Raw genomic sequence first — 27,436 nt, forward strand, 5'->3', positions numbered from 1 at the left:
TAAGATTTATTGTCTTTATTTATTACTTGCACCATTGCGCCAGCCGTTTAAAGGAAAAAGAAAAAAAGCGGCTCGGATTTGTCCCTTAGGAGAAGTTGCGGTTTCGTTTTCCCCCGGCGGTTTTGCCGGTTACGATTCCTGCGGCCGCTAGTGGATTCTTCTAATCCCTTGGCCCGGAGGTCCTGGTGCAAGTATTTATCGATTACATTATTGATTATTTATCGTATAAATATATTTAAGGGCTTTAAAAAAAACCTCCTGCGGAGTGAGACGCCTTCCAGTCTCCTGGACTTAGTCGATCGCTTTTCCCTTAAGAGATTCTACGGAGCGATCTTTTCGGCGCGAAGGCCTTCGCGCCCTTTTTTAAATCTAGGCCTCTCGTGTTGGCCTCCTGCCAGCCGCGTAGGCCTCAGTCCACCGCGTGGATCCCGGAGCGGGCCTTGGGGGTCCCAGGCTAAATTCTCCACCGGCTAAGCCTCCAACCAGAGTGCCTTGGTTTACTTAATTATAAAGTTTAGGGAGGCTGGCCCCGCTGGATTTGGGGGCACGAACTCTGGGTTTGCCCAGATTGTCCTCACTCTTCAGCAGCTTCGAGGCCTCGAAGCAGGATCCATTCCTCTTGGGAAGTCCTTGAAATTCTTCTCCTTATTATTTAATTATTGGCTCAGCCTTGTCTTCTGTTAATTGTCAGACTATGGCTTCTTTTCCCAAGAGAGGCACAACTAAAGGTCCCAGAGAGGCCAGGCCTACTGGCGATGAGATTACTAGCATCCCTCAGGCCTCTTCCTCCTCTTCTCCAGGGGCCCGCCCCCCGACCAAGGTCACCAGGGCCGAGAAGAGAAGGGACCTAGCCCTACAAAAAATTCATGACAAATCAGCAAAACGTTTGAAAGTGCAGGCCCAAGTAATCAGTAGTCAAGACCCCCCAGAGGCCTCTAGCCTGCCTCCTTCTGGGGTCCCTGTGTTATCTCTGGATGAGCCAAACCTAGACAGACCCCAACCTAACCTATGGGGCATAGGTCCAGAGGAACCAGATATTATTGAAGATTCCCCCCAGCCAGGATCCTCCCAGGCCTTTAGGGATTCTTCTGCCATTTCTGCTGATATTTCCAATTTACCTCCTGAGTTCCAGTCTATTTTTGCTGTGTTGTCCAAAGCCATTGATGCCAAACTCTCCACCATCAATGCGCTTCCTCTACCTCTTCCTCCTTCTCGTCCCTCCCGCCCCTTGGGTTCTTCCCCAGCGGTCAGAGCTCCTATTCAGGATGATTCAGATTCCTCCCAGGATGAATACGAGGAGATGGAGGATGATGAGGACCCTTTCCAGGGATTATCTGATGATGAGGAATCCCAAATAAAGGTTCCCCCTCCAATTACTATTTTCCCCTCTCAATTATTCAAATCTCTTCTCCTCAAAGCTAGAATTTCTACGGGATTAGCGGCCCAGGAGAAACAAGCCTCCACTTCCACTGATCCCCCGGAGGAGAATTTACCTTACTTCACAGAGGAACAGGAGGATAACGAGGTAATTCCTATGCCTAAATTGTTTAAAGATGCCTTACTCAAACAGTGGGAATTTCCAGCCTCTGGCCTTAATCCCTCCACCAAGGACAGAAAGTTGTACAAACTTTCCTCTTCCTATGAGGAACTTCTATCCTTTCCTAAACCGGATGAACCTGTCAAGATTCTTCACTCGGCAGCGGCTGTGCCAGGAGAGGCGGAGGAAGTCCTCCGCCCAGAGGACAAGCGCATTGAGCAAATGCTCAAAAGGGGATTCACCTCTGATTCCTGGGCCATTAAAAGTTCTGCAGCGGCTTCCTTTTTTTCCAGAGCCATGCTGCTGTGGCTTCGCCAACTGCAACAGCATATTCCTCCCGATGACTTGAGAGGTCAACAAGACTTCAACAAGGTCTTTGCAGCTGCCCAGTACGTGGCTGATGCCACATTGCAATCTACTAGATTTTCTGCTAAGTCTATTGCAGCTTCTACAACGGCAAGAAGACTCCTTTGGATTCGCCCTTGGCAAGCGGGAGTTCGCCAAAAGTGGCAGTTATCCCAGGGCCCCTTGAAGCGCGACCTGCTCTTCGGTGATCTTCTGGATCCACTCCTCACGGAAACCACGGACAAGAAGAAAGTTTTGGGTCCAACCACTAAAAAGGCTACCAAAACGCAGTCCTTTCGTCGCCCAGGGCGCCAGCAAGACCAAGCGGCGTCCTATCAGAGGTCTCCAGGTCAGTATTCCCCCCGCTTTCGTTCCCAAGGTAGGAACTCCAGGGGTAGAGGGTTTCGCTTCCAAAGGGGAGCTTCATCTAACAGGGCTTCAAAGAAACCTAGATGGTAACCTTTCCTCTATTCCCATAGGGGGTCGCCTAGCTCATTTCGCCTCTAATTGGCGTTTCACCTCCAAAGACCCTTGGGTCATTGACACTGTTCAAACAGGTCTTCTTTTAGAATTTGTTTCTCCTCCCCCAAGACGTTTTATTTCCTGCCCTTCTCCCAGGTCATCCTCTGATTGTAACCGTATGGAGGAGGCCATTTCTCATCTATTGTCCATCAGAGCCATTCAACCGGTCCCTTCCGATCAGAGGGGCCTAGGTTTTTACTCCATTTTATTTATGGTTCCAAAGTCCTCCGGAGGTTGGAGAGCTATTTTGGATTTAAAGAAACTAAACCTATTCATCAAATATAGGAAGTTTAAGATGCACTCCTTGCCTTCTATTTTGGCCGCCATCCACTCGGGAGATTTCATGACTTCCTTGGACCTCACTGAGGCCTACCTTCACATTCCTATAGCCAAATGCCACAGAAAATTTTTACGTTTTTCTTTTCAAGGCAGGCACTTCCAGTATAGGGCGATGCCTTTTGGCCTCTCCTCGGCCCCTCGGGTCTTTACAAAACTCTTGGGGTCCCTGGCGGCCTATATCCGGGCGTTTCCCATTCACATTTTATGTTATCTTGATGATATTTTGATTCATGGGAACTCCCTAGAGAAAGTGAAAACAGACCTTTCTGTTACCATGTCAGTCCTTCAGGACCATGGATTTTCCATCAATTTTGATAAAAGTCATCTCCAACCTTCCACATCCATTGCTCACCTGGGATCCATTATTGATTCAGAATCCTCCCAGGTGTTTCTCTCTCCCGAGAGAAAACTCAGTATAGTGGAATTAATTTCTAACATTTTATCTAATTCTTCAGTATCCATAGTCACTCTATCTTCCCTTTTGGGGAAGATGGTGTCATGCATAGGCATCATTCCCTGGGCTCGCCTTCATGCTAGGGAACTCCAGTGGCTCCTGTTACCTTTTCAGAGATCGGGGCACAGCAACTCAAATCGACGCATTGTCATCCCACTGAGTGTTCGCAGATCCTTCAAGTGGTGGAAGTCTCCGGCCATGGACAAAGGATCCCCGTTCAGGTGCCCGGATCAATTTGTCATCACCACAGATGCCAGTCTATCGGGATGGGGCGCCCACGCCCAGGGGATGATAGCCCAGGGCACGTGGTCCCCGGAGGAAGCTTCCAGGCCAATCAATTGGCTAGAGTTAAGAGCCGTTTCCCTGGCGCTGAAGCATTTCTCTCCTCGCATTCCCAACCGGCACGTTCTCATTCTCACCGACAACATTGCCACAAAAAGCCATATCTGCAGACAGGGGGGCACGAGATCCAAGGCTCTCATGAGGGAGGCCCTCAAGTTGGGCCTTTGGGCGGAAAAACATCTCCAGTCGCTCCTAGCCGATCACATCTCCGGGAGTCTCAACGTCCAGGCGGATTGGCTATCCCGAGCAACGATAGACCCAGGAGAGTGGAACCTCCATCAAGACCTGTTCCATCAAATCACCCTCAGATTCGGCCTACCAGTCCTGGATCTCTTCGCGACCAATGCGAACGCCCAACTCCCTCGCTTCTATGCCAGATTTCCATCCCCGGGAGCGGAAGCAATCAATGCCCTCCGGAGTCCATGGCCTCCAGGCCTACTCTACGCATTTCCTCCAATTCCAATCCTCCCGGACGTGATTCACAAGGTCCTCACCGAGAGGGCCCGAGTAATCTTAATCGCCCCTCATTGGCCCCGCCGGCCCTGGTTCGCGGATCTCCAACAGCTGTCCGTCCAGGACCCTTGGCGACTCCCCGTTTCGGGGGATATGCTGCGGCAGGGGGCCTCTTTCCATCCAGACCCGGAGTGGTTCCACCTCACCGCCTGGCTGTTATCAGGAGAGATTTAGAACTGCGTGGCCATGACCCCGATTCAGTGGAGGTCATCTTAAAGGCCAGAAGGGGCTCGACCAATCGAATCTATGACCACACGTGGTCCAAGTTTCACCAGTGGTGTCTACAGGAAGGTTTCTCCCCTCTGTGCATCCCCATACACAGAATTATTTCCTTCCTTATCCAAGGCTTCCATAAAGGGCTTTCCACCAGCACCCTCCGGCGTCATCTGGCAGCCATCTCATCTGTCCTGGGGGGCCCCCGCAGACAGCCTCTCCGATCCTTCCCTGAAGTTCAGGAATTCCTCAAGGGCATAGCCAACCTCAGACCTTCCAAGGTCCACAGGTATCCATCCTGGGATTTGCCACGGGTTCTCCATTCCCTCACGCAGGCTCCATACGAACCCCTAAAATCGGCATCCCTCAGGTACCTATCCTTTAAGGTAGCTTTCCTGGTGGCTATTACCTCTGCCCGACGCATTTCGGAGCTGGCTGCCCTCTCAATCAGGCAGGACCTTTGTCAATTCCATCAGGACAAGGTAGTTTTGCGACTGGACCCCACCTTCTTACCCAAGGTCAGTTCCATGTTCCACAGATCTCAGGATATTGTCCTACCTTCCTTCTGCCTCCAACGAGACCATCCCTTGGCAATTAGATGGCACACCCTGGATCTCATCAGAGCGCTGAGAATATATATCCAACGCACAGGACCCTTTCGAAGGTCAGAAGCACTTTTTGTAGCCTATCATCCCAGAGTCATGGGGGCCAAAGTGTCTTCAACAGTACTGGGCCGTTGGATCAGAGGGACTATATCTAAGGCCTATGAGTCGGCCTCCCTCTCCGTTCCAAGGAACATCACAGCGCATTCCACCAGGAGCGCAGCCACCTCGGCCGCTTGGGCGACTCAAGCCCCGTTGGAGGAGGTCTGCAAAGCAGCCACTTGGGCCTCGCCAAATTCCTTCATCAGGCACTACAAGATTGATTCTTACGCTTCAGCGGACGCTGCCTTCGGCAGAAGGGTACTCCAATCCGTTATCTCACACGATAGCAATCTAATCCCACCCTAGGGACCATCTATTGGGTATGTCCCATGTGACTGCTGGACCCGCTCCTTCAGTACGGAGAATAGGCGTTGATTGCTTACCTGAACGCCTCTTCTCGTACGGTGAGCGGGTACAGCAGTCACTTCCCGCCCTTGTATGTGTCTTCTTTACCTTTCTATACTTTTCTTCCTCTAACAATGAGAGTTGAACATCACAGAGCTTCACAACTGAGCCTAGTCTATGGATTCGCGAATTCTGGGGAAGGGGCGGATCCGGCAAGCTTTTTTAATACTAGGCTCAGTTCCATCGGATTGGACGTGAGCAACCCCATGTGACTGCTGTACCCGCTCACCGTACGAGAAGAGGCGTTCAGGTAAGCAATCAACGCCTATTTTCTTGCAAATAATAGATTTCTCTGAAATGGGAATATTCCACACCACCGTGGAATAGGTTTTTTTAACATTTAAAGGCAGCTCTGACGAGGGCGTAACATCTTTTGAGCTCTATCAACATTAAACTAGGCATACCCAGCAGGAATTGGGTCTGTCTACTTTAATGAAAAGAAGGACCAGGGGAGACAAGATAGCAGCCTTCCAGTATCTCAGGGGTTGCCACAAAAAAGTGGGAGTCACACTGCATTTGCTGCCGATCACTTTCCGGTCACAATGCAAAGTGTTGGTTATGACCTTTAAAGCCCTACATGGCATTGGACCAGAGTACCTCCGGAACCACCTGCTACCGCACGAATCCCAGCGACCGATAAGGTCCCACAGAGTTGGCCTTCTCCAGGTCCCGTCGACTAAACAATGTTGTTTGGTGGGCCCCAGGGGAAGAGCCTTCTCTGTGGTGGCCCCAGCCTTCTGGAATCAACTCCCCCCCCGGAGATTAGAACTGCCCCCACCCTCCCTGTCTTTCGTAAACTACTCAAGACTCACTTATACCGCCAGGCATGGGGGAGTTGAGACACCTGTCCCCCAGGCTTTTTTATACTTTGTTTTATGTTTGGTATGAATGTGTTGTTTGGTTTTTTAAATAATGATAGGGTTTTATATGCTTTTTAATATTAGATTTGTTCTGCTATAATATTGTTTTTATTATTGTTGTGAGCCGCCCTGAGTCTTCGGAGAGGGGCGGCATACAAATCTAATAAATTATTATTATTATTATTATTATTATTATTATTATTATCCAAAGCACATTTATTTATTTATTATTTATTCATTTGACTTATATGCCGCCCCTCTCTGTGGACTTGAGAGGTAGAACATGAGGGTACGACAGGAAGCAATGGGTAGAAAACAACCCACAGAGCACTCAAGACCCCTCATTTCAACACTGAGCTACAAATATTCTCCTTTATAAGGGGAGATAATAATTGGGAATAATTCTCAGCCCTTTTTTAATATACACAAATCTAGGTGTTCACGAATAGAATAGAATAGAATTTTATTGGCCAAGTGTGATTGGACACACAAGGAATTTGTCTTGGTGCAGATGCTCTCAGCGTACATAAAAGAAAAAGAGACATTTGTCAAGAATCATGTGGTACAACACTTAACGATTGTCATAGGGGTCAAATAAGCAATGAAGAAACAATCAATATTAATAAAAATCTTAGGATACAAGCAACAAGTTACAGTCATACAGTCCTAAGTGGGAGGAAAAGGATGATAGGGACGATGAGAAAAACTAGTAGAAATAGAAGTGCAGATTTAGTAGAAAGTCTGACAGTGTTGAGGGAATTATTTGTTTAGTAGAGTGATGGCGTTCGGGAAAAAACTGTTCTTGTGTCTAGTTGTCTTGGTGTGCAGTGCTCTGTAGCGAGGTTTTGAGGGTCAGAGTTGAAACAATTTGTGTCCAGGATGCGAGGGGTCAGTAAATATTTTCCCCACCCTCTTTTTGACTTGTGCAGTATACAGGTCCTCAATGGAAGGCAGGTTGGCAGCAATTGTTTTTTCTGCAGTTCTGATTATCATATTATGTTGAGTTATTATAACAACAACAAGAAGAAGAACTGTAAAACTTACAGTCACTTATGTTTTGCCTTTTTCCAGCTCTGGGAATCCTAACGAACCAGTACTTTGGGGCAGTTTAAAAATAGTCCTTTCTACAAATTGAATGGGATTTCATACAACTTAGATAACAGAATAACCATGGGAGTCTTCTATTCCAAACCCTGGTTAGGCAGAAAACCCTACACCACTTCAGACAAATGGTTATCCAACATCTTCTTTTAAACTTCCAGTGTTGGAGCATTCACAACTATTGGAGGCAACTACTCTTCCACTGATTAATTGTTCTAACAGTCAGGGCGGCGGACTGCACTAGATGACCCACCGGATCCCTTCCAACTCTTGTTAATCCTTAAACCTGTGCAGATCACCCTGTTCCGGGAGTGGATCGTGCCGTAAGCGAGAGCGATCCCTTCAGAGAACAGAAACTGGGTCATTGGTTCTCAGGAAAATCTCTCGCCCTGCCCTCAAAAGCACGCCTGATCCGTGCGCTGTGCAAGGAATTTAAAAAACACAGAACATTTTGCACATCGTCGCTGAAGCTTCCCTACGGTTTACAGTGTCCCAGCCACCTAGTGCGATGTGCTGCCAAATTAACTTTGGCAGAGCTCTGGGTTACGGCAAAACAGGATGGGAGGTGTCCCATGCCGGCTAGAGGTAGGGATGAGTAAAATGCCCAGCTCTGGTGGTGTGGAGGTGGTGGGGAGGGAGGCAAGACCTCAAAGCGTTAATGTCTCTCTTTTTGGGCCAGTGGGTACACAAGTATGCGTGCATATGTACATATGCATATATCTATTTATGTAACTCAATGCTAATCTTTATTCGCTTGGAGAGCAGTGAGTGGTATTACTGTGCAGAAACTACAGAATACAGAAAGCTGTCTATCTTTGTCTCTATCTCTCTGTCTGTCTCTGATTGGATGGGTGGGAGGGAAGGAAGGAATCGGACCAGAATATCTCCGGGACCGCCTTCTGCCGCACGAATCCCAGCGACCGGTTAAGTCCCACAGAGTTGGCCTTCTCCGGGTCCTGTCGACTAAACAATGTCATTTGGCGGGACCCAGGGGAAGAGCCTTCTCTGTGGTGGCCCTGGCCCTCTGGAACCAACTCCCCCCAGAGATCAGAATTTCCCCCACCCTCTTTGCCTTTCGTAAACTTCTCAAAACCCACCTCTGCCGTCAGGCATGGGGCAATTGAAATATCTTCCCCAGGCCTATATAATTTATGTATGGTGTGTTGTGTGCATGTTTTTTAAATTATGGGTTTTTAACTTCGTATTACAGTATTAGATTTGTATTGTACATTGTTTCTATCACTGCTGTGAGCCGCCCCAAGTCTACGGAGAGGGGCGGCTTACAAATTAAATAAATAAATAAATAAATAAATAAATAAATAAATAAATGAGGAAGGAAGGAAGGAAGGAATTGCAGTAGGAGTGACGTGATGGCAGTGTTCCAATATTTCATAGGTTGCCACAGAGGAGGGAGTCAAGCTATTCTCCAAAGCACTTGAGGGTCGGTGGGTCTGTCTGTCTGTCTATCTGTCTATCTGCTGTATTTTTCTGAGTATAACACACACCTTTTTCCTCCCTAAAACGGCTGATAATTTGGGTGTGTCTTATATTCTGAATGTAGCTTTTTTCCTCCCCAGCCCTAACTAGCTGCTTACGATCTTCCCAGCTCTTACCTTGCGGGCTCTTTCCTTGTTTCTCTCTGGGAAGAATGTTTTTCAAGTCTTTGCAGGGTTTTTTCCATTGGTCTAACTTGCTCCGAATAAGTTTCTTTCCAGCCCTAACCAGGTGCTAACGATGTTTCCAGCTCTTACCAGCTTGCAAGCTCTTTCATTATTACTATGTGCAAATATTATTTTCCAAATCCTGTCTTTGTAAGTTTTTTTAAAAAAAATTCTCTACTTGCTCCGAATATTTCTTTCCAGCCCTAACCAGGTACTAATAGTGTTTCCAGTTCTTAGTGGCTTACAAACTCTTTCATTGTTACTCTCTAAGAAGAATGTTTTCCAAGTCCTAAGTCTTTGCAGATTTTTTTTCCACGTTGCTCTACTTGCTCCGAATATTTCTTTCATAGGTGCTACTGATGTTCCCAGCTCTTACTGGCTTGCAAGCTCTTTCATTGTTACTCTCTCTGAATAAGGTTTTTTTTAAGCCCTTAACCAGGGGATAAAATAATGTGCTGGCTAAGGATTCTAGCCAGATAAATACTTGGTAAGCAGATTCTTTTCCCTTTTTTCCTCCCCCCCAAACTAAGGTATGTCTTATTTATTTATTATTTATTAATTTGATTTGTATCCTTATATTCCGGTGCGTCTTATACTCCTTAAAATATGGTATCTATCTATCTATCTATCTATCTATCTATCTATCTATCTATCTATCTATCTATCTATCAGATCTATCTATCTATCTATCTACAGGTGAAACTCAAAAAATTAGAATATCGTGCAAAAGTTCATTTATTTCAGTAATGCAACTTAAAAGGTGAAACATAATATATGAGAGAGACTCATTACATGCAAGGCAAGATAGTTCAAGCCATAATTTGTCACAATTGTGATGATTATGGGGTACAGCTCGTGAAAACCCCAAATCCACCATCATAGAAACATCGAAGATTGCCCTTATACTATTTCCTGTATTTTATCTTAGGGTGGATCTATGTTTATCCCAGGCATGTTTCCATTCAGTTACTGTGGATTTACCAACCACATCTGCTGGAAGTTTGTTCCAAGGATCTACTACTCTTTCAGTAAATACTCTTCAGTATCTATCTGATCTTCTAAATGGGTTTAGAATCACTCCTACGGCAAAAAAGTGCAGACCGCCCAGCTGTACTTGGCTTTAGTCAGAGAGGTTGGGTTGGATTGAGCTAATAATAGCATTTTAAAGATAAAACAAATTGGAATGGCCAGAGTATAAAAGGTGGAAATGCTAACTCTTGGCTCTATTTATATACTATCGACCTGTTCTGTGATGCCTGACCGAGAGAAGATTGAGCCACAGACCTCTTGCTTTCACTACACCCTTGGCATCCAATCTTGGTAACTTTAAGACCTGAGGACTTCAGCTCCCAGAATTCTCCAGCCATTGCTCTAATTGGTAGAAATGCCTGCAACATAGAAGATTGACGGCAGAAAAAAAACACCTCCTGGTCCATCTAGTCTGCCCTTATACTATTTCCTGTATTTTATCTTATAATGGGTTTATCCCGGGCATTTTTAAATTCAGTTACTGTGGATTTACCAACCACGTCTGCTGGAAGTTTGTTCCAAGCATCTACTACTCTTTCAGTCAAATAATATTTTCTCACGTTGCTTCTGATCTTTCCCCCAACTCACCTCAGATTGTGCCCACTTGTTCTTGGGTTCACTTTCCTATTAAAAAGATTTCCCTCCTGAACCTTATTAAATCCTTTCACATATTTAAATGTTCCAATCACGTCCCCCCTTTCCCTTCTGTCCTCCAGACTCTACACATTGGGTTCATGAAGTCTTTCCTGATACGTTTTATGCTTAAGACCTTCCACCATTTTTGTAGCCGTCTTTGGACCCATTCAATTTATCCATATCTTTTTGTAGGTGAGGTCTCCAGAACTGAACACAGTATTCCAAATGTGGTCTCACCAGCGCTCTATACAGCGGGATCACAATCTCCCTCTTCCTGCTTGTTATATCTCTAGCTATGCAGCCAAGCGTCCCACTTGCTTTCCCTACCGCCTGACAGCACTGTTCACCCATTTGGATACTTTCAGAAATCACGACCCCTAAATCCTTCTCTTCTGAAACATAGAAGTCTGACGGCAGAAAAAGACCTTGTGGTCCATGTAGTCTGCCCTTATACTATTTTCTGTATTTTATCTTAGGATGGATATATGTTTATCCCAGGCATGTTTAAATTCAGTTACTGTGGATTTACCAACCACGTCTGCTGGAAGTTTGTTCCAAGCTTCTACTACTCTTTCAGTCAAATAATATTTTCTCACGTTGCTTTTGATCTTTCCCCCAAATAGCCTTATATTGTGGCCCCTTGTTCTTGTGTTCACTTTCCTATTAAAAACACTTCCTTCCTGGACCTTATTTAACCCTTTAGCATATTTAAATGTTTCAATCATGTCCTCCCTTTCCCTTCTGTCCTCCAGACTATACAGATTGAGTTCATGAAGTCTTTCCTGATCAGTTTTATGCTGAAGACCTTCCACCATTTTTGTAGTCCTTATACTATTTCCTGTATTTTATCTTAGGATGGATATATGTTTATCTTAAATTCAGTTACTGTGGATTGACCAACCACGTCTGCTGGAAGTTTGTTCCAACCATCTACTACTCTTTCAGTAAAATAATATTTTCTCACATTGTTTCTGATCTTTCCCCCAACTAACCTCAGATTCCACCATTCTTGTAGCCCGTCTTTGGACCCGTTCAATTTTGTCAATTTTTTGCTAACACTTGTTTGACTTCCTTCTACAGAATAAAACCTTCCCTTTTAATAATAAGCTTTGGCCTGGTTCCTTCATATTTAAAAACTGAAGTTTTAATCCAAATATGGAACTATTTTGTCACCTCACTTGGAAGCGTCGATTCTTCTCCTCAGCATCCTTCCACTTTTTTGTCTTCGCAGAGGGGGGAAAAAAAAATCAGCGTCCCACCTGAAGCAATCGTGGGATTGATCCAGAAGCCGAAGGAGGCGCAAACACCAGATCCGTAGTCCAGCTCCACCTGCCAGCCTATCCAACATGTCAGGGCCTGTGCCGAGCAGAGCCAGAGTTTACATGGATGTAAATACACACAGACCACGGGAATACTGGGATTACGAGTCGCACGTGGTGGAGTGGGGGTAAGTGTCCTGGCCTAGACATGGCCTCTTGTAACCTTGCTAGATTTTATTCTCTTCTGTAGTTCTGTTTGATTTTATTCTGTTCTATTCTATTCTGTTCCTTATTCTGTTGTGTTCTTACCTTTATCCTGGTGCTTTTCCATTTTCTGCTCTCTTCTATTTTCCGTTCTAGTTTATAATCTCCTCTCCATCCCATCCTTCTCTTTTCTCTCCTCTGTTTTCGTCTCCCATTCTTCTTTTTTCTGTTTTCTTCTTCCATTTGTCTCTTCCCTCTTTTCTCCTTCCCTAAACCATGTGAGCCACCAGATTCCACCACTAGGTGGAGCCACAACTCTTGGTGATTGGCCCAAAGTCACTCAGCGGGCTTTCGTGTCTGAGGCGGGACTAGAACTCAGCCTCTCCTGGTGATTGGCCCAAAGTCACTCAGCGGGCTTTCGTGTCTGAGGCGGGACTAGAACTCAGCCTCTCCTGGTGATTGGCCCAAAGTCACTCAGCGGGCTTTCGTGTCTGAGGCGGGACTAGAACTCACTGTCACCTGGTGATTGGCCCAAAGTCACTCAGCGGGCTTTTGTGTCTGAGGCGGGACTAGAACTCAGCCTCTCCTGGTGATTGGCCCAAAATCACTCAGCTGGTTTTTGTGTCTGAGGCGGGACTAGAACTCAGCCTCTCCTGGTGATTGACCCAAAGTCACTCAGCCGGCTTTCATGTCTGAGGCGAGTCTAGAACTCAGCCTCTCCTGGTGATTGGCCGAAATTGAGCCGAGGTGGCACAGCAGCTAGCTTGCAGTACTGCAGGCCACTAAAAAGCTGACTGTAGATCTGCAGGTCAGCAGTTCAAATCTCACCACCGGCTCAAGCTTGACTCTGCCTTCCATCCTTCCGAGGTGGGTAAAATGAGGATCTGGATTGTTGGGGGCAATAGGCTGGCTCTGTTAAAAAGTGCTATTGCTAACATGTTGTAAGTCTAAGGAGAAAGGCGGCATACAAAATCGAACAAACAAACAAATAAATAAATAAATATTCATACAGCCGGCTTTCGTGGCAAATGCGGAACTAGAACTCACCCTCTCCTGGTGGCCCAAAGTTACTCAGCCGGCTTTCATGGGTAAGGCAGGACTGGAATTCACGCATTCCTGGTGATTGGCCCAAAGTCACCCAGCCTGCTTTTATGACTAAGGCGGGACTAGAACTCACCGCCTCCTGGTGATTGGCCCAAAGTCACCCAGCCTGCTTTTATGACTAAGGCGGGACTAGAACTCACCGCCTCCTGGTGATTGGCCCAAAGTCACCCAGCCTGCTTTTATGACTAAGGCGGGACTAGAACTCACCGCCTCCTGGTGATTGGCCCAAATTCACCCAGCTGGCCTTTATGCCTATGGTGGCATTAGAGCTCACTGTCACCTGGTGATTGGCCCAAAGTCACCCAGGTGGTTGGTTGGGTCTAGAACTCATCCTCTCCAAAGTCACCCAGCTGGTGTCATTCCCCACAAACATTGAAAAGATCAATCGCGTACTTAAAAGCTTTTATCACTCTATGGCTATAACCATGCACGTGGTGGAGAAGCTGGGATCGGTCAAAAGGCAGGAGATAAGAAAATAAATGGCAATAGCACTTATACACCGTTTTACAGTGCTATACAGCCCCCTCTAAGCGGTTGACAGAATCAGCCTATCGCCCCCAAACAATCTGGCTCCTCATTTTACCCACTTCAGACGGATGGAAGGCTGAGTCAACCTGGAGCATGGTGAGAGTTGAACTGATGAATTATACCCAGCAGTCAACAGAAGCAACTTGCAGTACCACACTCTAACCACTGCGCCATCAAGGCTCATTCCACACGAATCCCAGGTCCCACAGAGTTGGCCTTCTCCGGGTCCCATCGACTAAACAATGTTGTTTGGCGGGTCGCAGGGGAAGAGCCTTCTTTGTGGCGGCCCCGACTCTGGAACCAGCTCCCCCCCCCGGAGATTAGAACTGCCCCCACCCTCCTTGCCTTTCGTAAACTCCTTAAAACCCACCTTTGCCGCCAGGCATGGGGGAATTGAGACATCTTCTCCGGGCCTATACAATTTATGTATGGTATGTTTGTGTGTATGTCTGCTTAATATTTATTCATTCATTCATTCATTCATTCATTTATTTATTTATTTATTTATTTATTTATTGGATTTGTATGCCGCCCCTCTCCGCAGACTCAGGGCGGCTAACAACAGTAATAAAACAGTATATAACAATAATCCAATACTAAAAACAGTTAAAAACCCATTATATAAAAACCAATCATACATACAGACATACCATGCATAAAATTGTAAAGGCCTAGGGGGAAAGAGGATCTCAGTTCCCCCATGCCTGGCGGCAGAGGTGGGTTTTAAGCAACTTTCGAAAGGCAAGGAGGGTGGGGGCAATTCTAATCTCTGGGGGGAGTTGGTTCAAGAGGGCTGGAGCCGCCACAGAGAAGGCTCTTCCTCTGGGTACCACCAAGCGAGATTGTTTGGATGACGGGACCCGGAGAAGACCCACTCTGTGGGACCTAACTGGTTGCTGGGATTCGTGCAGCAGATAATAATTTTAATAACGGAGTTTTAAAAATGTTTTTAAATTATTAGATTTGTCATGAATTGTTTTATTGCTGTTGTGAGCCGCCCCGAGTCTACGGAGAGGGGCAGCATACAAATCTAATGAATAAATAAATAAAACCGGTCAGAGAATGACTTGGTGGCTGCTGCAAAAGCGGAAAGAAAGAAGCATTGACTCACTGCTTCTCTATTAAAAGGCAGCCCTGGTTGACACATTATCTGTTAGGTGCTTCTTCTCTTCCAAGCAGGAGTTCAAAGCACCCTATATAGCACTCTCACCTCTATTTTGTATCACCTCCCCACTGCCGTGCGAAGGAAATTAGGCAGAGAGTTTGTGACAGTCTCCAAGTCAGCTCTCAGGGCTGAAGGTGGCCTTGTTCCTGCACTCCTGGGTCTCAGTCCTGTCATTTCTGAAAATTATTTAGAGAATTAGGGGACTCAAGGCTAAAACATAAGAGCTGCAGGAATTGAATAATTCTAATATGGAATAGAATAGAATTCTTTGGCCAAGTGTGATTGGACACACAAAGAATTTGTCTTGGTGCATATGCACTCACTGTACATAATATATATATTATATAATATATGTTGTTTCGTTTTTTGCTGAATTTGAAAATTAAGGGAGACTAGGATAGATCTATTTTGGCCTCATCAGCTAGCCATACCCTCATTGGGACTTGAACCTGCAACCTTTGCCTTGTAAGGCAGAGAATTAACCTCTAGGCTACAGTATCCAATCATTTCAGCTCTGTACCAGGGAAGGGTTACATTTTGTGTCGAATCACCCTGGTATATTGAAGGAACATCACAACTCCTTTTTTGCCTCTCGGCCCAACCCAGGGCCATTTCCAAGGCATTTAATTTTATTGATAGCCGACAATTCTATCTGTATGTGTTGTTTTGTTTTTTGCTGAATTTGAAAATTAAGGGAGACTAGGATAGATCTATTTTGGCCTTATTTTGGCCTCATCAGCTAGCCATACCTTCATTGGGACTTGAACCTGCGTTTCTGGCAGGCATGCGCTTGCAAAGACAGCTGGCTGGCACAAATGCATGTGCCAGAAGCCAGAAGCTCAGCTTCCTGGTGTGCAAATGCGCACGTGGAAGTTGCTCTTCCAGTTTCCGGTGCTCCTGCGTGCACGAAGACCAGCACCGGAACCTGGTAGAGCAAAGAGCAATGGCTGACGGGCTCTGAGAAATGGTTCTGTCAAGCCGCTTCCGGCACCCATGCCATCATTGCGCCATCACGGATGTAGAGTCTCCTGCTCGAGCAGGGGGTTGGACTAGAAGATAATGAGTTCTAGTCCTGCCTTAGGCCAAAAACTAAAAACAAAACCTCAGGCCAATCACCAAGAGAACTGAAGAATCCTCTTAGATGAGAAACAAAACATAGAAATATAGAAGACTGACGGCAGAAAAAGACCTCCTGGTCCATCTAGTCTGCCCTTATACTATTGCCTGTATTTTATCTTAGGATGGATAGATGTTTATTCCAGGCATGATTAAATTCAGTGACTGTGGATTTACCAACCACGTCTGCTGGAAGTTTGTTCCAAGGATCTACTACTCTTTCAGTCAAATCATATTTTCTCACAGGTTGCTTCTGATCTTTCCCCCAACATCTTAAAGAAAGTTATTTTTCCAAGTTGGGCCAAGATACGTTAGAGAAAAACGTCTCCTGGTTTTCCCCCACTACAGCCTAACTAACAGTTCTCCTTCTACAATCAGTGATCTTTTCGCACACACAAGAATGCTTTCGGTTGGTGAATAATTTTAATTCCTTTCCCTTGCATAATGCTACCTCCCCCCCCCCCCCCCCTTTTGTCTTCTGTCATTATAGGAATCAAGACGACTATCAGCTAGTTCGGAAGTTAGGCCGGGGCAAATATAGCGAAGTCTTTGAAGCCATCAACATCACAAATAACGAAAAAGTAGTCGTTAAAATTCTGAAGGTGAGGCTGCTGTGCAGAGAGTGAAAATACAGTGATCCCCCGTTTATTGCGTCCCCAACCATTGCGAACAGGGTACTTCGCTATTTTTCAACCCGGAAGTCAAAATACCATCTACGCATGCGTGCCCGTGGGCACGCATGCGTAGATGGCAACCGGGAGATCAGCTGCTGGGCGGCTTTCCTGGGTCTTCCCCCTCTTGCTGGCGTCAGCGAGGAGTTTCCCCACCGCCCACGCAAACTCCTCGCTGCCGCCCGCCCTTCGCCCGCCCACGCCGTTCATTCTCGCCGCACGGGCCTGTCCACGCTGTCTCTCGGCGCTTTCGTGCTGAGTCCGGGAGCGAGTTCGCTCCCGGACTCAGCACGAAAGCGCCGAGAGACAGCGCCAAGGAACGGGCCTGTCCACGCTGTCTCTCGGCGCTTTCGTGCTGAGTCCGGGAGCGAGTTCGCTCCCGGACTCAGCACGAAAGCGCCGAGAGACAGCGCCAAGGAACGGGCCTGTCCACGCTGTCTCTCGGCGCTTTCGAGGAGCGAAAGCGCCGAGAGACAGCGCCAAGGAACGGGCCTGTCCACGCTGTCTCTCGGCGCTTTCGAGGAGCGAAAGCGCCGAGAGACAGCGCCAAGGAACCGGCCTGTCCACGCTGTCTCTCGGCGCTTTCGAGGAGCGAAAGCGCCGAGAGACAGCGCCAAGGAACCGGCCTGTCCACGCTGTCTCTCGGCGCTTTCGAGGAGCGAAAGCGCCGAGAGACAGCGCCAAGGAACGGGCCTGTCCACGCTGTCTCTCGGCGCTTTCGAGGAGCGAAAGCGCCGAGAGACAGCGCCAAGGAACGGGCCTGTCCACGCTGTCTCTCGGCGCTTTCGAGCCGAGTCCGGGAGCGAATTCGCTCCCGGACTCAGCTCGAAAGCGCCGAGAGACAGCGCCCCCCGGACCCCCAACCCGGGTTTGGGGGGCTGCTAGGAAGCCCCCCATACCGGCGGCAAACAGCCGCGCCGCCCCCAATCTTCGGCTCCTCGCTAGCGCTGTGGGAGTAAAAACAGCATCTGCACATGCGCAGATGGTGTTTTTACTTCCGCATCGCTACTTCGCGAAAACCCGCTCGTTGCGGGGGCTCCTGGAACGGAACCCTCGCAACGAGCGGGGGATCACTGTAGTACAAAACGCCCCTTACGCTAATTTTGGGTCAAATTTTTATGCTTTGTCATTAGAGTTTACACAGGAGACCCTATGTTCTTTAGGCACCCGAGCATAGGATATCATGGGGTTAGACTTGAGGACCTCCAAGGTCCCTTCCAACTCTGTTATTTGTTTTGTTTAGTCTGGTCCATTATATAACTTACATTTATTTATTTATTTTATTAATTTGATTTTTTAATGCCGCCCTTCTCCTTAGACTCACGGTGGCTTACAACATGTTAGCAATAGCACTTTCGAACACACACACACACACACACACACACACACACACATATTAACATATATACATATAAGCAGATTTTTTGAGTTGTGGCTTTGAGAAAAGGAGCCCTTGTTTTGCACTTCATTAATTAGGGAGGGTGGGATAATTAATTCCTAAGGACCCAGTTCCAAAGAGCTCAGTGAGGGTTCCAGGGCCAGTGGGGGGTTTCCCCCTTGTTTTTTTCTCTCAAAATAACAGACTTCCAGAATCTTGCACACCCGTTTTTGAATTCCCACTCGTTTCGCTATTCTATTGCCATGGGAAGTACTGTTTTTGGAATGAAGAAGACTCAAGGGTACCCCAAAGTCAACATCCTGAATTGTTTTATGGATAATTCTTGGTTATTCGTTTCAGAATTAATTGGCCGTGAGCATTGGAATGCTCCGGTGTGCAATGTTTGATTGAGGGTCATGTGGGGTTCTGGGCTCTCTCGGAGCATGATTGTTTTTCTTGTAGACATTTCATGACCCAGCTAGTTAGTTAGTTAGTTAGTTAGTTAGTTAGTGTGTTTGTTTGTTTGTTTGTTTGTTCATTCATTCATTCATTCATTCATTGGATTTGTATGCCGCCTCTCTCCGTAGACTCAGGGCGGCTAACAACAGTAATAAAAAACAGCATGTAAATCCAATACTAAAACAACTAAAAAACCCTTATTGTAAAACCAACCATACATACAAAAAAACAAACAAACCATGCATAAATTGTAAAGGCCTAGGGGGAAAAAATATCTCAGTTCCCCCATGCCTGACGGCAGAGGTGGGTTTTAAGGAGCTTACGAAAGGCAAGGAGGGTGGGGGCAATTCTAATCTCCGGGGGGAGTTGATCATCGGAGCTAGAAGATTGGGGAGGGAGGGAGGAGGAGGAAGGAAGACTGGGGTCCTTGGTGCTCTTCTTACAGACATTTAGAATAGAATATGTTAAGTGTTAAGGAGGGTGCAGAGTAACTCTTGAGTTATCAAGAATGCGCAGAGGAAACGTGGAGGTGGCAGATATCCAGTTGATAGCTCAGAGATACAAGTAGTAATTCAAATAACCAGATACATTCAGTGTAAATATATTATTTACTTTGGCAAATAGCTTGGTCAAGAACAATCCTAGTCATACACAATTACATCCATCAATACTCTCAAGTCATATACAATACTATAAGCCTTACTTACAAAATATACTGCTCAAAAATATAAAGGGAACATTTGAACAACACCATATAACTCCAGGTAAATCAAACTTCTGTGAAATCAAACTGTCCCTTTAGGAAGCAACGCTGATTGACAATCAGTTTCACATATGGTCAGCAAAGTATTCAATGAGAATATTTCATTCAGATCTAGGATGTGTTTTTTGAGTGTTCCCTTTATTTTTTTTGAGCAGTGTACATTAAACCATAACTTGAACACACAATTCTACAGCTTAGTCACACAAACCAGAAATAGCAGAGTCTCTCTAAAGAGAGAGACTGAGACTTCTGGCTCCCTCTTATGGTTAATTGCAATTTGCAAAACTAACTCTTAAAGCTATAGTAATATAATTCATTTAAACATACGTTGATAGTTTGTTTATATATTGCTAAACCCAACCAGTTATGTACATAGTGCTGGCAGACTAGATTAGAGTATAGTACAGTAGAGTAGAGCCAACCCAAATATATGTCGTTTGGCGGGCCCCAGGGGAAGAGCCTTCTCTGTGGCGGCCCCGGCCCTGTGGAACCAACTCCCCCCTGGAGATTAGAACTGCCCCCACCCTCCCTGTCTTTCGTAAGCTACTCAAGACTCACTTATACCGCCAGGCATGGGGGAGTTGAGACACCTTTCCCCCAGGCTTTTTTTTATACTTTGTTTTATGTTTGGTATGAATGTGCTGTTTGGTTTTTTTTAAATAATGATAGGGTTTTATATGTTTTTTAATATTAGATTTGTTCCACTGCTATATTGTTTTTATTACTGTTGTGAGCCGCCCCGAGTCTTCGGATAGGGGCGGCATACAAATCAGATAGATAGATAGATAGATAGATAGATAGATAGATAGATAGATAGATAGATAGATAGATAGGAAATAGATAGATAGATAGATAGACAGACAGACAGACAGACAGACAGACAGACAGATGAGAGAGAGATAGATATATAGATAGATAAATAGATAGATGCATAGACAGACAGACAGACAGACAGACAGATAGATAGATAGATAGATGAGAGATAGATAGATATATAGATAGACCGTCAGACAGACAGATAGATAGATAGATGCATAGATAGACAGACAGACAGACAGATAGATAGATAGATGAGAGATAGATATATACAGACAGACAGACAGACAGACAGATAGATAGACCGACAGACAGACCGACAGACAGACAGACAGACAGACAGACAGATAGATGAGAGATAGATAGATAGATAGATAGATAGATAGATAGATAGATAGATAGACAGACAGACAGACAGATAGATAGATGAGAGATAGATAGATAGACAGACAGACAGACAGACAGACAGATATTCAATAAGCAGAGCCAGTAAGAAACCCTGGTCTCAGCTACAGTGGTAAAACTCCCCTGGAGCTTTGCCGCTCCCAGCTAACTGATTGTTTTCCTTTGGTCAGCCTGTGAAAAAGAAGAAAATTAAACGAGAGATCAAAATCCTAGAGAACCTGCGTGGCGGCCCCAACATCATCACCCTTGCCGATATAGTGAAGGATCCAGTGGTGAGTAATTTGGGTGGGTGGCATGTTGATGGGCTAAGGGGACCAAAGGGGCTGGGTTTTTAATTTAATTTAATTTAGCTTTATTTTTTATTCATTTATGAAAAGATAGAGGATAATATTAGTATTATTACCCCTCTCTCATAGAAACATAGAAGACTGACGGCCGAAAAAGACCTCCTGGTCCATCTAGTCTGCCCTTATACTATTTCGTGCATTTTATCTTAGGATGGATCTATGTTTATCCCAGGCATGTTTAAATTCAGCTACTGTGGATTTACCAACCACGTCTGCTGGGAGTTTGTTCCAAGGATCTACTACTCTTTCAGTAAAATAATATTTTCTCATGTTGCTTTTCATCTACCTGTATTAATCTGTCATTCTATATCTTTAGTCTATCATCTACATAATTTTGTTTTGTCTGTCTGTCTATCATTTCTATATCTATTACCTATATTCTCACCTTAAAACACACCTCTGCCGTCAGGCATGGGGGAACTGAGATATTCTTTCCCCCTAGGCCTTTACAATTTATGCATGCTATGTTTGTTTGTAGGGATGTTTTGTTTTACAATAAGGGTTTTTTAGTTGTTTTAGTATTGGATTTATATGATGTTTTTTATTACTGTTGTTAGCCGCCCCGAGTCTACAGAGAGGGGCGGCATACAAATCCAATCAATCAATCAATCCATCCGTCAGAGAGGGCAGCGTTTTTAATTTCTTGGCTTAAGTGAGGGAGGAGGGGTTGGATATTGTTTCCCAAATCTCTTAACTTTTCCCAAATCCCTTCAAGCTTTTTAAGAGCTTATTTTTTTAAAAAAAGTACCTAGGGTAGAAGCAGGGGTCCCCAAACTTGGCAACTTTAAGACTTGTGGACTTCAACTCCCAGAATTGTCCTGCCAGCTATGCTTGTCCCACAAGCCTTAAAAGTGGCCGAGTTTGAAGACCTCTGGGTTATGTGCATCCATTTACAACCCCCTCTGTCTCTCTGTCTCTCTGATTTATTCTCTCTGTCTGTCCATCTCTCTCTCTCTCTCTCCATCCATCCTATTATCTCCCATCTGTCCGTCACATTTTAAAACAGACCATCTCCATAGAGGAATTCCAGGCCGCGTTTATTCTGTCGTTGTATTTCTTATCTAACCAGTGTCTCAACCCTGAGATGGGCAGCATATAAATTTAATAAATCCTAGGTTATTTAAAATAAAATCTAGTTCATCGTTGGCACAGAGCCTAACTCACAAATTGCAGACGGGATCTCCTGCCACATGACGAGGCAAACTGCCCATTTTAAGCCGGGCCTGTGAAGGAGGGATAAAATTGCTTACAAACTCCCTGTTGCCTTTTGTCATTTCAAATAATAACCCCGTCGGAAAACCTCCAGGACTGAATAATCATCAGGTAGCACAGCATTTCGGGTGGGTTTTTTGGTCACAGGATCCTAAAATGGGAAAAGTGATTATTTCTTTATTTATTTCCTCTCCCCACCGAGCTTGTTCTGAATGGTTTGATCAGATCAGGCCTTAGAATGTGTCAGTATTCCACTCTGGGCCTAGACCCAATGATAGAAATACTGTCTTTGAACCAGAGCACATATGGCAGCGGTGGTTGTTCAGACAGTAATACAAACTAACATATAGTAAATGTATTACTTACAGGATATACATCATCTTTATAATATTACGCAGTAATTATAATACAGTCCATAAAATGTCTCTCATTTTCACACAGCAGGTACATGTAATGTTAATTATATTCTCTTAAATTAATTTTAATTAATTTTTAATTAATTTATTGTGGGTTTTAATGATGGAGGGCTGGGAAAGGTGGAATGGTGGGAGTGGTGTGAATGATACATATGAGATGAATGAATGGAGGGGAGGGTTCAGGTTGGATGACTGGGGGGGAGGACTGATTTGTATGAATCAAATGAGTGAGGTGGATGGAATAACATGCATTTGAATAATGAGAGTAGTATGAATGTAGATTTTAGCCTACCTAGCGATAGAGAGACAGGAGGGATGGGGATATCTATCTCTGGGGTGACAGAGGGCCAGAATATTCCGGTCTTGCTGGGGAGAGGTAGATATGGCGGGAGTCACAGGGCTAGCCGTTCTGGAGGAAGAAGGGATCGCTGCCTAAAAGCAATCCCCTGTTCCGGTCCCGTGAGCTCAACCCGGGGTACTGTTGACAAGTGTAATCTGGGCCCTGGGCTCAGGCTGCTGCTACTCAATGCCAGATCGGTTGTAAACAAAGCTCTCCTCATCCAGGATTTGATCCTGGATGAGGAGGCCGATCTGGCATGTGTGACCAAAACCTGGCTGGGCCCAGAGGGAGGAGTTCCTCTCTCGGAAATATGCCCAGCTGGGTTTCGGGTATGGCATCAGTCAAGACCCCAGGGAAGGGGGGGAGGAGTGGCTATTGTAGCCAAGGAGAACCTTTGCCTGCATGGACTCGTTGCCCCTGAGATTGCGGGTTGTGAGTCCCTTCTTGTTAAAAAGTGCTATTGCTAACATGTTGTAAGCCGCCCTGAGTCTCAGGAGAAGGGCAGCATAAAAATTAAATAAATAAATCTCATCACTAGCTCAAGGTTGACTCAGCCTTCCATCTTTCCGAGGTGAGTAAAAGGATGACCCGGATTGTGTGGAGGGGTGGGTGGGTTAAAAAGCGCTATTGCTAACATGTTGTAAGCCGCCCTGAGTCTAAGGAGAAGGGCGGCATTAAAAAAATTGAATAAATAAATAAGATAACCAACAATACAATGTAAGGCATACAGCAAGAACAGGTGCAATGCAACAACAGCTCAACAGGATGTAACTACAGAATGTAACAGGGAGCAGCCCATCTGTCTCCCTTATATGCCTAAATTGCAGCCTAGCTCATAATTACTACCTAGCTTTTAAAGTAATACCGCTGTTTCCTCCTAGCACACTATGCTGGTTTATCTTCATATATTGGAAACCAAACCAGTACAGTACATGGTACTGACAGAATTAATTCAGTTTCTTACAAAATGCAGCTTTCTCCCTCTAAGCTTTTCCTGGACTCAAGAAATATTGGTCACCCGCCAGGCAGGCAGCCTAATGAATCATGCATTGGAAGAACCCCAGGCAACTGACCTTCTCTCTCTCTCTCTCTTCCTTCCGTCTCCTAGTCACGGACTCCTGCCTTGGTCTTTGAACATGTGAACAACACAGATTTTAAGGTACGGTTCTCCATCCGTCGGAGAGGGCAGCGTTTTTAATTTCTTGGCTTAAGTGAGGGAGGAGGGGTTGGATATTGTTTCCCAAATCCCTTAACTTTTCCCAAATCCCTTCAAGCTTTTTAAGAGCTTAATTGTTTTTTAAAAAGTACCCAGGGTAGAAGCAGGGGTCTCCAAACGTGGCAACTTTAAGACTTGTGGACTTCAACTCCCAGGATTGTCCTGCCAGTCTACGTTTCTCCCACAAGCCTTAAAAGTGGCCGAGTTTGAAGACCTCTGGGTTATGTGATCAAAATAGAATTCTTTTATTGGCCAAGTGGGATTGGACACACAAGGAATTTGTCTTTGGTGTAGATGCTCCCAGTGTACATAAGAGGAAAAAGAGACATTTGTCAAGAATCATGTGGTACAACACTTAATGATTGTCATAGGGGTCAAATAAGCAATGAAGAAACAATCAATATTAATAAGAATCTTAAGGATACAAGCAACAAGTTACACTTGGCAAATTTGGACCTTTGACAACTTAGGCGTGCATTTTCAGTGTGTGCAGCACTCTTGATCCTCAGCTTTTATAGATAGATTATAGATTTATTGGACTTATATGCCGCCCCTCTCCACAGACTCGGGGCGGCTCACAATAATGGCAAAAACAGTACATAGTGACAAATCTAATATTTACCAATCTAATTACAGTTTTAGGTTAAAAAATTCATAAAAGCAACCCCAATATATATAAAAAACAAGCACACAATCAATCATACAATTTTGTGACCTTCCCAGCTGGCTTTTCACCAAGTCTACGGAGGAAGCCAGATTCGCTTAATGACCGTTATGATTTCTCATTAACTACTGTGTGTTGCTTAACAATGGTGCTCCTCTTCAAAAAAACCACAAAATACCCTGATAGCAAAGTCAGGCAAGAGCTCGCTTAATAACTTTTATTGAGCCAGAATAATTCAATTCAATTCAATTTATTAGATTTGTATGCCACCCCTCTCCATAGACTCGGGGTGGCTCACAACAGTAATAACACAGTATATAACAAACCTAATGATTAAAAGTCACTAAAAAACCCTTATTAAAAGAAAACATACACACAACATACCAAGCATAAACTGTATAGGCCCGGGGGAGATGTCTCAGTTCCCCCATGCCTGGTGGCAGAGGTGGGTTTTAAGAAGTTTACGAAAGACAAGGAGAGTGGGGGCAATTCTAATCTCCGGGAGGAGCTGGTTCTAGAGGGTCGGGGCCGCCACAGAGGAGGCTCTTCCCCTGGGTCCCGCCAAACGACATTGCTTAGTCGACGGGACCCGGAGAAGGCCAATTCTGTGGGACCTAACTGGTCGCTGGGATTCGTGCGGCAGAAGGCGATTGCGGAGATATTCTGGTCCGATGCCATGAAGGGCTTTATAGGACATAACCAACACTTTAAATTGTGACCGGAAACTGATCGGCAACCAATGCAGAAGTTGCTGTGGCTGCCCGGTGCCCGCTATGTGGCTAATTGGGGGTGGGGGGGATCAATTCTATGTGCATTGCAAGCCCCCTCCCCCCCCTCAGAAAATAGTTGAAAAAAAGTCTTTGGCTACAGAGATCGACATAGGAAAATATTCAGTTAGGCCCATGACCAGTTCAGCGAATGTTTTTAACTCTATATTTTCCTTTTCTCTATGAGTTTAATTGTTTGTATTTTGTGTTCCGGCTTGTGTTCCTCTGCCACAGCAATTATACCAGACGTTAACGGACTATGACATTCGGTTCTACATGTACGAAATCTTGAAGGTGAGTCGCCGTTTGTGGAGTCTTTTGAGGCGGTCAGGAAATACAGTGGTACCTCGTGATACGAACTTTTCGAGATACGAACCCGGGGTTCAGAAATTTTTTGCCTCTTCTTACAAACTTTTTTTGACTTACGAACCCGCCGCCGATCGCAAAAACGGCGCTCCGCTGAGCAGCGCTGCCCAGCTGTAAACTTCTGAAACAGCCTGGTCCTTCTCGGTGGCCTCCAGAACCCGAATCTGAATCCAAACCTTTGCCAAACTTCCGGGTTCGGGAGAAGCGCCGCTGCCCGTCTGTCACCTTCTGAAACAGCCGGGCGCTTCTGGGCGTTCTCCCGAACGCCAAACCCGGAAGTTTGGCAAAAGTTCGGGTTCGGGTTCTGGAGGCCACCGAGAAGCGCCCGGCTGTTTCAGAAGGTTACAGCCGGGCGGCGACACCGGGCGGAGTGCCGTTTTTGCGATTGTTGGCGGCGTTTTCGGCTGATCTGGAGGCTCAAACGGAGGTGGGGAATCCCAGTAGGGAATTCCATGGGCGGAGCTTCGTGATGCATTAATCGCTTTTCCATTGATTTCTATGGGAAACATTGTTTCGTCTTACGAACTTTTCGCCTTACGAACCTCCTCCCGGAACCAATTAAGTTCGTACGATGAGGTACCACTGTAAAAGAGTTTGAGAAATGAGAGGCTGGCCATTTTGGAGCGGATATATGCCATTCTACGTTAACAAAAGTGGAGCTGCATGTCCGAGCAAAATTTTGGTTGGGAATGCGCCCATGTGAGATTTCGGCATTTTTCCCCTTCTGCGCATGCAAAATGTTTTGCCAAAATCTCATGCGTTCCCGTCCCCTTGCGAGGTTTAGCTCCTTGCGCATGTGCAGAAGCAAGATCTCACTTGGAGGCTCATGTGCGCACGCCAGAAATGGAAAGGTGCGTGCGCAGCACATTGGTAGTGGTTGGAGTGGCAACCCCCACCTGAGGAGAGGTGATGTGGCTTTCCTGTACGCACTCCACCACCACCACCACCCTTTCTGATGTTGGGGTGTCTCCCTCTCTCTCCTCCAGGCCCTGGATTATTGCCACAGTATGGGAATCATGCACAGAGACGTCAAACCTCACAACGTCATGATTGACCACGAGCATCGGAAGGTGAGGAGCAGTTGGGCCGTGAGCTGATATAGTCTTCTGTCATGTACATTGCGGGTCAGGTCTTGCTTTAAAAAAAAAACAGTTAGGAAAAGTAAAAGAGAAATTTGCTATATATTTAGCTGGTGCAAAAATGGTTCAGCTTCTGGACTTTGGCATCCAAGTGGTCTTTCCCTTCCCCCCCTTTTCCCCTTTCCTTTTTTCCTTTTTTCTTTCCTTTCCTTTCCCCCTTTTCCTTTCCTCCTCTTTCCTTTCCTTTTTCATATCCATTTATTTTCCCTTCCCTTTTCCCCTTTTTCCTTTTTCCTTTCCTTTCCCCCTTTTCCTTTCCTATTTTATATCCATTTATTTTTCCTTTCCTTTCCTCTTCTTTCCTTTTTCATATCCCTTTTTTCTTTTTCCTTTCCTTTTCTCTTTCCTTTCCCCCCTTTTCTTTCCTCTTTCTTTTCCTTTCCCCCTTTTTCTTTCCTTCCCTCTTTCCTTTTTTCCCCTTTTTCATATCCCTTCCTTTT

The 27,436-nt window shown here is 45.5% G+C and overlaps 1 protein-coding gene across 1 annotated transcript in view; it reads left to right on the top strand.

The window, feature by feature from the left end:
* CSNK2A1 (casein kinase 2 alpha 1) overlaps positions 1-27,436 on the top strand; it is a 71,513-nt gene that overhangs the window by 30,460 nt on the left and 13,617 nt on the right. The window contains exons 2-7 of the mRNA XM_070744409.1: positions 11,893-12,108; positions 16,528-16,639; positions 20,700-20,801; positions 23,953-24,003; positions 25,726-25,785; positions 26,844-26,927. Of these exons, the coding sequence (XP_070600510.1) occupies positions 12,008-12,108; positions 16,528-16,639; positions 20,700-20,801; positions 23,953-24,003; positions 25,726-25,785; positions 26,844-26,927 (510 nt within the window). The 5' untranslated portion in view covers positions 11,893-12,007. The remainder of the gene's footprint in view (positions 1-11,892; positions 12,109-16,527; positions 16,640-20,699; positions 20,802-23,952; positions 24,004-25,725; positions 25,786-26,843; positions 26,928-27,436) is intronic.

This window comes from Erythrolamprus reginae, chromosome 3 (assembly GCF_031021105.1).
Source record: "Erythrolamprus reginae isolate rEryReg1 chromosome 3, rEryReg1.hap1, whole genome shotgun sequence".
Taxonomy (NCBI): Eukaryota; Metazoa; Chordata; class Lepidosauria; order Squamata; family Dipsadidae; genus Erythrolamprus; species Erythrolamprus reginae.